The 14,408-nt window shown below is 50.6% G+C and overlaps 1 protein-coding gene across 6 annotated transcripts in view; it reads left to right on the plus strand.

The window, feature by feature from the left end:
• The window catches only part of dennd1b (DENN/MADD domain containing 1B), a 139,943-nt gene extending 125,606 nt beyond the window's left edge, over nt 1-14,337 (plus strand). For 2 of the 6 annotated variants that reach the window (XM_056413980.1, XM_056413981.1), the window contains 3 exons: nt 6,258-6,337; nt 6,630-6,840; nt 9,366-14,337. In XM_056413980.1, coding sequence (XP_056269955.1) covers nt 6,258-6,337; nt 6,630-6,840; nt 9,366-10,262 — 1,188 coding nt within the window. In that variant the 3' untranslated portion in view covers nt 10,263-14,337. The remainder of the gene's footprint in view (nt 1-6,257; nt 6,338-6,629; nt 6,841-9,365) is intronic. The other 4 variants (XR_008831654.1, XM_056413982.1, XM_056413984.1 and 1 more) reach the window with 4 other exon arrangements.
• The last annotated feature ends 71 nt before the right edge of the window (nt 14,338-14,408 follow it).

Below are 14,408 nucleotides of genomic sequence, written 5' to 3' on the forward strand. Positions count from 1 at the left end.
CACACTCACACAATGTGCACGCACACTCACACAATGTGCATGCACACTCACACAATGTGCACGCACACTCACACAGTGTGCACGCACACTCACACAATGTGCACGCGCACTCACACAATGTGCACGCGCACTCACACAATGTGCACGCACACTCACACAATGTGCACGCGCACTCACACAATGTGCACGCGCACTCACACAATGTGCACGCACACTCACACAATGTGCATGCACACGCACACTCACACAATGTGCACTCACACAATGTGCACGCACACAATGTGCACTCACACAATGTGCATGCACACTCACACAATGTGCACTCACACAATGTGCACGCACACTCACACAATGTGCACTCACACAATGTGCACGCACACTCACACAATGTGCATGCACACTCACACAGTGTGCACTCACACAATGTGCACGCACACTCACACAATGTGCATGCACACTCACACAGTGTGCACGCACACTCACACAATGTGCATGCACACTCACACAATGTGCATGCACACTCACACAGTGTGCACGCACACTCACACAAAGTGCATGCACACTCATACAATGTGCACTCACACAATGTGCACGCACACTCACACAATGTGCATGCACACTCACACAATGTGCACGCACACACACAATGTGCACGCACACTCACACAATGTGCACACTCACTCGCACAATGTGCATGCACACACACTCACACCATGTGCATGCACACGCACACACACACTCACAACACACACACATCAATAAGTCCATCAGGTTAAAAACGATGGAAAATGAGAAGAAACGTAAACGTAGATGTGTCGGAGGTTTAATGTAATTAAAATAAGTAGAATGAAGTAATAACTGCATGTACAGCCTTGGTTTGCCGGTTAGAATCCCTCCTGCCTCCAGATCTCTGCTCCACTTCTTCTGGCCGAGCCGACGCACAACTGTGTGTTAAAACAACGAAATAAATATCCTGCATGCACACACTGACACTGTGGTTACCGGTTTGATGAGGAGGAGAGGTTGTGTCTCTAATTAGGGTGTGTGTGTGTGTGTGTGTGTGTGTCTGATGAAACTGGAAAGTCTTTGCTTAGAGGAAGGTGTGACGGCCGGAGAGAGGAACGCCAATTAGGGCTTTTTCTAAAGGCCTCCTCGGACCCCCCCAACCCCCTCCCCCCAGCCAGAGCACACACAAAGACACACACACACACACTAACAGTTAACATGCAATTGATGTGCACTCACACCCACAAACATGCACACACACACACACACACACACACACCTTATTCAGGAGACACACACACACCCTGGTCCTTCCACTGAGGCCTGTTCATTGCCACAGTAACGGGTCCCTGGAGACTACCGGAGACCACTAGAGACCACTAGAGGAGGACACGCAGGACACGTGTCCCACGCCATGGACTGTGTGTTTGTATTGATATATACTGTATACATATATTTATATATATTTGTATATTTATATTATTATTATATATATTGTGTGTGTGTGTGTGTGTGGTCATGATTTCAGGATAATCCGTGTTTGAGTTTAAACATGTTTATACTAATAATATGTATTTTTAGTACAATCACACTTAACTTGAAATATTGCTCGTAAAGCCTCACATAGTGTGTGTGTGTGTGTGTGTGTGTGTGTGTGTGTGTGTGTGTGTGTGTGTGTGTGTGTGTGTGTGTGTGTGTGTGTGTGTGTGTGTGTGTGTGTCTGATTGAACATGCTATAATATGAACAATATGCCAAAGCAATACTTTCTGAGTAAACTGAATATTTAATAACTAGTTCACAGCGTGTCCTGTAGATTATAGGGCGTAGTGTGTGTGTGTGTGAGTGTGTGTGTGTGTGTGTCATATATCATAATAATTACATTTCTGATGTTGTTGTAAATGGAAAATAGCTCAAATATGCTCATAATATTTATTATAAGATTAAAATTGTGGATTAATAATTTGAGTGTGTGTGCGCACGTGTGTGTTTGTGTGTCTCTGTGCTTGTGTGAGTGTGTGTGTGTGTGTGTCAGAGACCAACTGACTTCCTCTCTGAACCCAAAGCGCCATCTTCTGGCAGCTTTAAGGTACTGCAGCCATCACAGAAACACAGCAGCGGATGTTAAATTGAGTCCAACAGAATTGAGCTTAATGCACATTTTATTTCTTTTATAGGAAGGGAAGGAGGGAGGAAGGGAAGAGGAAGTGAAGGAAAGGAAAGAGGGGAAGAGGAGGGAATGGAAGGGAAAAATAGTTTCTCCAAGCGCAGCTCCTGAAGTACTAAAGTGATTATGAGACTTTATTTTTATTTCGTACCTCTTTTCTTGTAAGGGGGCCAAAACATAAAGAGTCGGAGTCAATCATTTAATAATTCCACCGTAACTGTAAAGACGTCTCTGTGGAGATCAGGATTCTTTCATTCCTTAAGGTACTCGGATCAAAGTAAAGAAAATACTGTACAACATATTAATAAAAGTCTTAGTCCTCACAGAGACTTCACGGAGCCGTTTCACCGAAACACCCTTCTTATTATCGCCTGACGGCCGTACAGCCACACCCCGACATGCGGAGACAGTGACAGCAGCGTGATGGAGTGATGGAGTGATGGAGGGAGTGAATGGGAGACGGGGGGGAATCAGTCTTTACATGTTTACCTTTTAGCTTCCTGTTAGCGAGAAGCTAACGAAGGAGCGGCCTGAGGAGCTGTCACCATCTCTCACTGCACATTTGAAGAGTCTCTATATATATTTATATATATAATTTTACATTGACATACAGTACATTTAATTTTAGCTGTGATTCCAGTGACAGCTGGAGCATTATCTCAACGCAGCAGCAGACCGTCTCTCACTAAGTCAAAGGAATGCAGCGCAGAGAAAGAAGTGCGATGAACTCGTTCCTTCTATCGCGAAAAATGTTTGGTTGTTGTAAATAGTTTAATCTTAACTTGCTGCAGCCCGAGGGTCACGGCGGAGAGAGAGAGAGAGAGGGGGAGAGAGGGAGACACGTTGATAAGGCCGTGGAGCGAGGTGCCATCATCCGGTTACGGCTCCAGGGCTGCAGATGGGGATCAGAGGGCCGGAGCTCCGTGACCTCTGGTTGTGTTTGGGGTCACCTTGTTTTAATAAACACCTCAACGCAGAGAGAGAGAGGGAGGGAGGCCCCGCTTCCCGAAACATCATGAGCATGCATCGTGATCATGCATCATGAGCATGCATCATGAGAATGCATCATGCATCATGCCGCACGAACATGCATCATGAGCATGCATCGTGATCATGCATCATGAGCATGCATCATGAGCATGCATCGTGAGAATGCATCATGCATCACAAGCATGCATCAGGAGCAGGGGTCCCCGAACTTTTTTCTGAGAGGGCCACATAACGTTTCCCTTGTCTGCTGGAGGGCCAGCTGGGGGGGGGGGGGGGTAGTGAGAGGTGAGAGTGTTAGTATCGCTACACCGTGCATCGTGACAGCAGCAGATGTAGCGGACTAACATTCAAGCTAACCTAACTTCCCAAACGCTGTGGACATCTGAACGCTGATTGGCCGAGACGCGACACGTCCCATCAAAGATGTTCTATTGCGAAGAGCACCACTTCACATTTTCTCCGCGTCTCACTGCAATCTCAACGGCAGCGGGCCAGGTGAACAAAATAATTAATCGGAACGCGTCTCTGGTATTGTTCAGGGGGCCGGTCCACATGGGGAGGTGGGCCGGATCCGGCCCGCGGGCCGTAGTTTGGGGACCACTGATCATGAGCATGCATCATGAACATGCATCATGAGCATGCATCATATATATGCATCGTGACCATGCATCATGAGCATGCGTCATGAACATGCATCATGAGCATGCATCATGAACATGCATCATGAGCATGCATTATATACATGCATCATATACATGCATCATGAACATGCATCGTGAGCATGCATCATATACATGCATTATGAGCATGCATCATGAGCATGCATTATGAGCATGCATTATGAGCATGCATCATGAGCATGCACATGCGTGTGTGTGTGTGTGCTCCCCCAGTGTCTCTCAGGTGCATCCCCGCAGCTCTGCGGCCCTACAGGAGCCCTTAGCGTCCCTTCAGGGTCCGGTTCCTCCTGTCGGCTCGGCCAATCAGCAGCGCCGCCACATGTGTTGGCGTTTAGCCGCGATGGCCGAGAGAGAGGCTTAAGTGGCTCTACTGCACACACCTCCTCCTCCTCCTCCTCCCCCTCCAATGACTTTTATGGAGAAAATAGCACTTTAACTCTTTGTGTTTTATTTATTTGTTTTTTGTAATATGGTGTGTGTGTGTGTGACCAAGTGTGTGTGTGTGTCTGTACGCGCGTGTGTGTGTACGTTGGTGTGTGTGTGTGTGTACGTCAGTGTGTGTGTGTGTCTTCCCAAAATGAGGCCGTCCAGCCACACGTTGCATTCCACCCGTCTGGCTGGCACTGCGGCGGCTAATCGGGACCAGCTTGATGAGCGGTTCCAACGCCCCCCACCCCCCCCGCCCTCCTTCCCGTCTACCCCCCCCCCCCCCACCCTACTATTCCCATCATTCTTTCTCAAGCTTTGAGGATTCTTTCCTCACCTCTAAATATTTTCTTCCTTCCTCTCTCCATTAAGCCCCTCCCCCTCCTCCTCCTCCTCAGTGATCTGCTGTGTTTGCCTTTCACAACTAGAGCTGCTTACTTCTCTTGTGTCTCACAACCGCAACACAAACACACAAACACGACAGTCTTCCCTCCCTGAACACACTCACACACACACACACACACACTCACACACACACACACACGCTGGCTCTCCGCTCACCTCTCAGGTTGCGAGCGGCTCGTTTCTCACTCTGGGCCTTTGAGAATTTGTCTCACGTGAGTTTTTAAAAAGAGGAACAAGATGCAGAGAGGTGGAGTAAAACACACACGCCTGCACCACATGAATGCTTGTTTGTGTGTTTGTGTTTACACACGACGCACACACACACGACGCACACACGCGCCGTCTGGAGGAGGCGCATGGGAGAGTATAAGGAGTGTGAATCAGAAAGTGAGAGGTATTGTTAACATAAGCGAACATGCGGCGCGAGGGGAACATGTGCGTCATGTTAATAGGCGGCCTGGGGCAGATCGGGGGTCCCGGGGGGGGGGGGGGGGCTGTAAAGCTGCTGTCTCTTCTTTAACCCATTAAGCACCACGGCACACAGGTGGCTTATTAAAGGTGGAGGACGACTGCAGCACACGAGGATCACTCAACGCAGAGGACAAGTGTGTGTGTGTGTGTGTGTAGCTTTCACTGCTGAGTTTGATAAAACACTGCAGGGGATGTTAAAGATTTTGTGTCTCCAGATCCAAATTTGACAAATTTAGTCTTGACCCTGACGGTCCGGACTCAATAAACGAGCTGTGGGTGTCTTCAGGGACCCACCAGACCCACCAGACCCACTAGACCCACCAGACCCACCAGACCCACCAGACCCACCAAACTCACCAGACCCACCAGACCCACCAGACCCACTAAGCCCACTAGACCCACCAGACCCACCAGACCCACCAAACCCACCAGACCCACCAGACCCACCAAACCCACCAAACCCACCAGACCCACCAGACCCACCAGACCCACCAAACCCACCAGACCCACCAGACCCACTAAGCCCACTAGACCCACCAGACCCACCAGACCCACCAAACCCACCAGACCCACCAGACCCACCAGACCCACCAGACCCACCAGACCCACCAAACCCACCAGACCCACCAGACCCACCAAACCCACCAGACCCCACCAAACCCACCAGACCCACCAAACCCACCAGACCCACCAGACCCACCAGACCCACCAAACCCACCAGACCCACCAGACCCACCAGACCCACCAGACCCACTAAGCCCACTAGACCCACCAGACCCACCAGACCCACCAAACCCACCAGACCCACCAGACCCACCAGACCCACCAAACCCACCAGACCCACCAGACCCACCAAACCCACCAGAGCCACCAGACCCACCAGACCCACTAGACCCACCAGACCCACCAGACCCACCAGACCCACCAGACCCACCAGACCCACGAAGCCCACTAGACCCAGACCAGGTTCCAGCTCGTGATTTGATGGAACCTGTAGCTCAGCAGAACGTTCTGTCTTAAAGGGGTACACACATGCCCCCCCCCCGGGTCACTTTCCTGGTGTCATTATGTAACACGTCTCTTCTCTAACTCACTGTGTTTTCCTCCTTTACAGCAAAACTTCAACAAGTACCCCGTGACCTCGGGCCCTCGGGGTCGCGGGCTCGACGACGACGAGCTGGACAGCGCAAGCAAGTCAGTACTTTATATTTTTATGACCACAACATTTAGTTTTAAGCACGATTGTTCAGATATGAAGTCGTGGAACTTTAGCCGGTTCGTTTAGAGAACAAAAAGCAGGTTTAAAAGCACTTTTTCTGAGAGCTTCAATCTTTTCTTGTTACCCATGATAACACTGCCCCCTGGTGGACATGTTGGGTACAGTCACCGAGACTCTTTTTAAACAAAGTGGTCATCGCAGCGTAATTCTTACAATAAAAATTAAATATTACTTTTGAATATGTCCTCCGTGACCCCTTCGTCTCAGGATCTCCTCGGAGGACAGCGGGGACGTCCCCTCGTACGCCGGGGACAGCGACGAGTCTCTGGAGGCCGACTCGTCCCGCCCGGGCCAGATGGACCTGCTGGAGGAGATCCTGGACTCGCTCAGCGCCTCCACGGCGGACCGGGGCAAGCTCAGCGCCGCCAAGAGCCTGGACTTCTTCAGGTCCATGGAGGATCTGGACTACAAGGGCCCGGTACGCAGGGAGCGAGGACTCAGGGAGCGAGGACTCGGGGAGCGAGGACTCGGGGAGCGAAGACTCGGGGAGCGAGGACTCGGGGAGCGAGGACTCGGAGCGAGGACACGGGAGCGAGGACTCAGGGAGCGAGGACTCGGGAGCGAGACACGGGAGCGAGACTCGGGAGGCGAGACTCGGGGAGCGAGACTCAGGGAGCGAGACACGGGAGCGAGGACTCAGGAGCGAGGACTCGGGAGCGAGACTCAGGAGCGAGCGAGACTGGGAGCGAGACACGGGGAGCGAGACACGGGAGCGAGGACTCGGGAGCGAGACTCGGGAGCGAGGACACGGGAGCGAGACTCGGGAGCGAGACACGGGAGCGAGACTCGGGAGCGAGGACACGGGAGCGAGACACAGGAGCGAGACACGAGCGAGACACGGGAGCGAGACGGGAGCGAGACATGGAGCGAGGACACGGGGAGGCGAGACTCGGGAGCGAGGACACATGGAGCGAGGACACGGGAGCGAGACTCGGGAGCGAGGACTCGGGAGCGAGACACATGAGCGAGGACACATGGAGCGAGGACACGGGAGCGAGACTCGGGAGCGAGGACTCGGGAGCGAGACACATGGAGCGAGACACATGGAGCGAGACACGGGAGCGAGGACTCGGGAGCGAGACTCGGGAGCGAGACACGGGAGCGAGACTGGGAGCGAGACTCGGGAGCGAGACACGGGAGCGAGGACTCGGGAGCGAGACTCGGGAGCGAGACACGGGAGCGAGACACATGGAGCGAGGACACGGGAGCGAGACACATGGAGCGAGACACGGGAGCGAGGACACGGGAGCGAGGACTCGGGAGCGAGACACGGGAGCGAGACACGGGAGCGAGACACGGGAGCGAGACTGGGAGCGAGACACGGGAGCGAGACTCGGGAGCGAGGACACGGGAGCGAGGACTCGGGAGCGAGACACGGGAGCGAGGACTCGGGAGCGAGGACTCGGGAGCGAGACACGGGAGCGAGACTCGGGAGCGAGACACGGGAGCGAGACCGGGAGCGAGACACGGGAGCGAGACACGGGAGCGAGGACACGGGAGGAGCGAGACACGGGAGCGAGACACGGGAGCGAGACACGGGAGCGAGGACAGGGAGCGAGACACGGAGGAGCGAGGACACGGAGCGAGACGGGAGCGAGGACACGGGAGCGAGACACGGGAGCGAGGACACGGGAGCGAGGACCGGGAGCGAGGACACGGGAGCGAGGACACGGGAGCGAGGACCTGGGAGCGAGACTCGGGAGCGAGACACGGGAGCGAGACACGGGAGCGAGGACACGGGAGCGAGGACTCGGGAGCGAGACACGGGAGCGAGGACACGGGAGCGAGGACTGGGAGCGAGACACGGGAGCGAGGACACGGGAGCGAGGACTCGGGAGCGAGGACACGGGAGCGAGACCGGGAGCGAGACACGGGAGCGAGACACGGGGAGCGAGACACGGGAGCGAGACACGGGAGCGAGACTCGGGAGCGAGACACGGGAGCGAGGACTCGGGAGCGAGGACACGGAGCGAGACTCGGGAGCGAGGACACGGGAGCGAGACACGGGAGCGAGGACACGGGAGCGAGACACGGGAGCGAGACTCGGGAGCGAGACACGGGAGCGAGGACACGGGAGCGAGGACTCGGGAGCGAGACACGGGAGCGAGGACTCGGGCAGCGAGGGCTCGGGAGCGAGACACGGGGAGCGAGGACACGGGGAGCGAGGACACGGGGAGCGAGGACTCGGGGAGCGAGGACACGGGGAGCGAGGACTCGGGGAGCGAGGACACGGGGAGCGAGGACACGGGGAGCGAGGACACATGGAGCGAGGACACGGGGAGCGAGGACACGGGGAGCGAGGACACGGGGAGCGAGGACACATGGAGCGAGGACACGGGGAGCGAGGACACAGGGAGCGAGGACACAGGGAGCGAGGACTCGGGGAGCGAGGACTCGGGGAGCGAGGACACATGGAGCGAGGACACATGGAGCGAGGACACAGGGAGCGAGGACTCAGGGAGCGAGGACACATGGAGCGAGGACTCAGGGAGCGAGGACTCAGGGAGCGAGGACACAGGGAGCGAGGACTCAGGGAGCGAGGACTCAGGGAGCGAGGACAGTGAGGACTCGAAGGAAAGAAGGAAGGGAGGGTTTAACTTCATGAGAGCAGAACTACGTCTAGATTTATGGATTTAAGGACAGATTATTTTCAGTAAAATCTTCCATTCGTCCACTTTCAGGCGTTATTAATATCTTTTAAAAGTAAAGCTGGTTCTCCACGTGGATGACCTCCATTTCATTGGATCATATTTACTGATATATCTTAATATGCATCTTTTAAGTCCTCCAGGCACAAAGCTGTGTGTACTTATCCACTCAAATGTGTTTTCATCACAATCCTGAAGGAGTCGGAACAGAAAGTGATGAAATAAATGAAATGGATCCAGAGGTTCTGGGATGGTTTTGATGTTTTACGGTATTTCTTCGTTTCTTCTGTTCCAGAGCAAAACCAGAGAACCGCCGCCTGCAGACGAGGGACGCCGTGACGGAGGTCATGGAGGCCGTGACGGGGGTCAAGGAGGCCGTGACGGGGGTCATGGAGGCCGTGACGGGGGTCAAGGAGGCCGTGACGGGGGTCAAGGAGGCCGTGACGGGGGTCAAGGAGGCTGGAACATGGGCCAGGACGACAGCGCGGTGCACGGTAAGCACCTCCCCCCGTCTCCACGCCGCCGGCCCAGCAAGAGCAGCCTGAAGGGGAGCCAGAGCCCCGCGGCGGCGGCGCCCGTCGTCACGAACACGCCCCCGGCCCCGCAGGAGGCGGACCCCTCCAGGTCGTACCCCCGTCCGCTCGACCGCCTCCCCCGCTCTCTGGCTCTGGCCCCTCCCGCTTCCTCTCGCGCCCGCGGCTCTCCGGCGCTTCTCGACTCCGACTCGGACCGATCCCCCGAGCCGGCGGGCCGGTGCCGCGCCGCCTCGGACCCGCGGGGCCGCGCGGACCCGCCGGCCCCGAGCCAAGCGGCCCCCGCCGGCGTCCTGAGGAGGAAGGTGCTGTCCAAGGAGACCGTGAGGCACTACCAGGAGAAGGCCCTGAGGAGGCGCAGCAGCCAGGTCCACCAGGAGGAGGAGGAGGAGGAGGAGGGGGAGGGGGGCCCGGCGCCGACCGGCCCGACGCCACCCGTACAGGTCCCGTGGGAGAAAGAGGCGACCGAGGAGGGGGGAGGCCTGGGCCCGGGTCAGGGGGCGGGGCAGGGGCGGGGCCTCCTGGAGGAGATCCAGTCCATGTGCAGCCTGCAGCTCTCACAGAACCAGCAGGACCAGAACCAGCAGGACCAGAACCAGCAGGACCAGGACCAGCAGGACCAGGACCAGCAGGACCAGAACCAGCGGGACCGGTCATAGCGGACATCAGACTCTCTTCACTCTGTTCCAACATGTCGATCTCAGCGCTCCGCGGCAGGAAACAGGAAGTAGAACTCTTCATCTTTAACCACGTGCGGAGAGAAGAGTCCCAAGTGAAGGAACCCTTCAGGTGTCGAGGGAACTCGGTCCCTCCATCGTTGTCTCCTCTCGTCCTCCTGAGTCTCTTTGAACGAGTTGAATCCACGAGGTCAGGATGCTTTTGTGTTTTCGGTATCTTCCACTTGTTTTAAGAACTTCATAAACTCGACTAAAAGGAGATTTTCTGCAGCCGGATTCAAACAAAATGTTTTTGTACATCGTCTAAATTTCATTCGACGTGTTTTATAATTTCATCTTTTAACATTTTCACAATCAGAAAAACACGAAACCCAAAACTTTACAACCGGCGATGGAGGAGTCTAACACCTGGAGGAGTCTAATACCTGGAGGAGTCTAACACCTGGAGGAGTCTAATACCTGGAGGAGTCTAATACCTGGAGGAGTCTAACACCTGGAGGAGTCTAACACCTGGAGGAGTGTTAGGTACTCGGGGGGGGGGGGGGGGGTCAGCAGGTTACATTTGCACAACTGTCCTGACCCCCAGGCACAACGCCCTCTCCTGGAACTAATACTACAGGTACATGTACACAGGTCCAGGTACATGTACACATGTACAGGTCCAGGTACATGTACACATGTACAGGTCCAGGTACACAGGTACAGGTACATGTACATGTACAGGTACATGTACAGGTCCATGTACAGGTCCAGGTACAGGTACAGGTACACAGGTACATGTACAGGTACATGTACACATGTACAGGTACTCTGAGGCTCTCCAGTCACTCAGCCTTCAGTATTTAATGGATTCATATCATAGTTCATCTTTATACGACGTGCTTTGAGCTGTTCTTCTATCAGATAACGTGCATGTAGGAGCAAAGGTCAAAGGTCAAAGTGGCAAGGCCCTGTGTCCCGTTGTTCTTCCTCCTTCTCCTCCATCGTCATCATCACTCTTCTTCCTCATACTCTGCTTATAACTCTCACTCTCAGAGCTCATGTTGATTAGATTTGATGTGGAAAGTGAACTTTAAAGGACGAGGCTGGTTTATTATTATTATTATATTAATTATTATTATTATTATTATAATAATAACAATTATTAGTATTATTATTATTATGACTGAAAACCAAAACAATGCTATAATATAATTCCAGTTTAAATCTGAGCAGTGAATCTTTCCTGTGAAACATTCCTTCTTCAAATGAACGAAAGAGTTAGAAAATACAACAAGAGACACAAATCTCCTCTCTCTGTCTTTCTGTCTCTCTCTCTCTCTCTTTCTGTCTTTCTCTCTGTCTTTCTGTCTCTCTCTCTCTCTCTTTCTGTCTTTCTCTCTCTCTCTGTCTTTCTCTCTGTCTTTCTGTCTCTCTCTCTCTCTCTTTCTGTCTCTCTCTTTCTGTCTTTCTCTCTCTCTCTGTCTTTCTCTCTCTCTTTCTGTCTCTCTCTCTCTCTGTCTTTCTCTCTCTCTTTCTGTCTCTCTCTCTTTCTGTCTTTCTCTCTCTCTCTCTCTCTCTCTCTCTCTCTCTCTTTCTGTCTCTCTCTCTCTTTCTGTCTTTCTCTCTTTCTGTCTTTCTCTCTCTCTTTCTGTCTCTCTCTCTCTTTCTGTCTTTCTCTCTCTCTTTCTGTCTCTCTCTTTCTGTCTTTCTCTCTCTCTTTCTGTCTCTCTCTCTCTCTTTCTGTCTCTCTCTCTCTCTTTCTGTCTCTCTCTCTCTCTTTCTCTCTCTCTTTCTGTCTCTCTCTCTCTTTCTGTCTTTCTCTCTCTCTTTCTGTCTCTCTTTCTGTCTCTCTCTCTCTCTTTCTGTCTTTCTCTCTCTCTTTCTGTCTTTCCTCTCTCTTTCTGTCTCTCTCTCTCTCTCTGTCTTTATGTCTTTCAGTCTTTCCTTCTTTCTTTTTTCCAGTTGTTCTCTCTTTCTTTCCGTCTCCCTCTCTCTCTCAGGGAGGCGTCTGTCTCTGGTCCGAGTCTCTCTGTGACGTCATGAAGCACACGTATGTAGCGTGTTGCTGTGGAGGTCTAACGTTTTAACGGTTTATCGGTCTAACGGTCTGACGGTTACCGGTTTCAGGTTTTAACGGTCTAACGTTTTAACGGTTAACGGTCTGACGGTTACCGGTTTCACGGTGTCCGTTCCTCTGAGTACCGGACGCCGTGACGTCTGTGGCTTCTAGAAGAGGAGCGTCATCCGTCCGCCGGCCGGATTCTCATAATTCATCGTAAACACTTTAAAACGTATATTTACTATGCAAATATTTAAACAAATGGTCAAAAAAGGTTTTATTCACATTATTAATGCACGATTCTACTTGAAAATCACAATCAGTGTCGTCTGTGAACTGCGTGCCTTAAAGAGACAGTACCAGTATTATAGAGTTTATGCAAAGCTTTCACACATGATGCTATTTATGAATATTAATGAACGTAGCATTGTTTTATTGTTGAATTGTTTTACTATCAGTCACTCAGTTTATTTTTAATAATCTTTATTCCTCTGGTATTTTGACTTGTAGGTTCTTTGCTCTATGAGGTGATTCATTTTGTTGTTTGTGTGCTTTTATTTTGTTATTTTTTTCTCTTAAAAAAAGTGTTTTTAGTCTCTAGTTGATTTGTTATTGATTGAAAAAAAATTTAACAACTGAATAGATGTATTTTTGCTGGCTTGAGTTTATTTTACATGGATAATAATATATGATTCTATGACTCTATGATTATTTGATTCTATGATTCTTTGATTCTATGATTCTATGATTCTTTGATTCTATGATTCTACGATTCTATGATTCTACGATTCTATGATTCTTTGATTCTATGATTCTACGATTCTATGATTCTATGATTCTACGATTCTATGGTTCTTTGATTCTATGATTCTTTGACTCTTATGATTCTATGACTCTATGATTCTTTGATTCTTTGACTCTATGATTCTATGATTGGTGCCGTATGTAAAAAAAAAAAAAAAATGGCACCTAATATTTGAATGTTTTAGATTTTATTTTTCAAAGGGAAAACAAATATACAGAGACTATAAATAATGTGTGATGATGAGCGTCTGACCCTCCAATCACAATCAGACCGATGCTTGTTGCTACGCTACGCTATGATCGACTCCTTTTAATGATGATTCTGGTGCTTCTATGTTATTACTTCAGTGTTTAGCTCTTCCATCACATCGAGGACGGCGGAGTAACTTTGGGTCTGGCACATCCTGCTTTTCATTTCACGTGTTCCTGACTGGAGACGCGTCCAGGGAGGAAATATTAATATAATAACTATTATGAAACTCTGAGAACACAGAACACTGCAGTGTGAAGTAATCAATGAACATAACGTGTAATGTCCTGAAGTTGAACAGATTATGTAGCAGCGTTTACAGAGGTACGATATGGACTCAAGATATTAACTTTATTCACCCTAAGATTCATATTTAAGACAAACAACAACACATTTTCACTATAGTGACAAGTTACCGGATAAAGCTTTAAATAAAGTCTTTAATAACTTCATGATAACATCTACTGGAGCTTTATGAAGTCTTATTATCTTTAATAACATCTACTGGAGCTTTATGAGGTCTTATTATCTTTAATAACATTTAATATAGCTTTATGAAGTCTTATTATCTTTAATAACATCTACTGGAGCTTTATGAGGTCTTATTATCTTTATGAAGTCTTATCTTTATGAGGTCTTATTATCTTTATGAGGTCTTATTATCTTTATGAAGTCTTATTATCTTTATGAGGTCTTATTATCTTTATGAAGTCTTATTATCTTTATGAGGTCTTATTATCTTTATGAAGTCTTATTATCTTTATGAGGTCTTATTATCTTTATGAAGTCTTATTATCTTTATGAGGTCTTATTATCTTTATGAAGTCTTATCATCTTTATGGAGTCTCATATTTAATAACATCTCCTGGTTTCTGCATGTTCTCATATCAGTAAACGACCTCCTGAGGTATGACACGCGTACGCACTGTGAAATATTGAATAAATTATAGTGTTTGATGCTCGCACGTCTCCTTTTTGTCACGAGTGCTGGTTTATGTAATGTTGTTGTTGTTGTTGTGATGAATATCAGTGC

The sequence above is a fragment of the Pseudoliparis swirei genome, chromosome 5 (genome assembly GCF_029220125.1).
Source record: "Pseudoliparis swirei isolate HS2019 ecotype Mariana Trench chromosome 5, NWPU_hadal_v1, whole genome shotgun sequence".
NCBI lineage: Eukaryota > Metazoa > Chordata > Actinopteri > Perciformes > Liparidae > Pseudoliparis > Pseudoliparis swirei.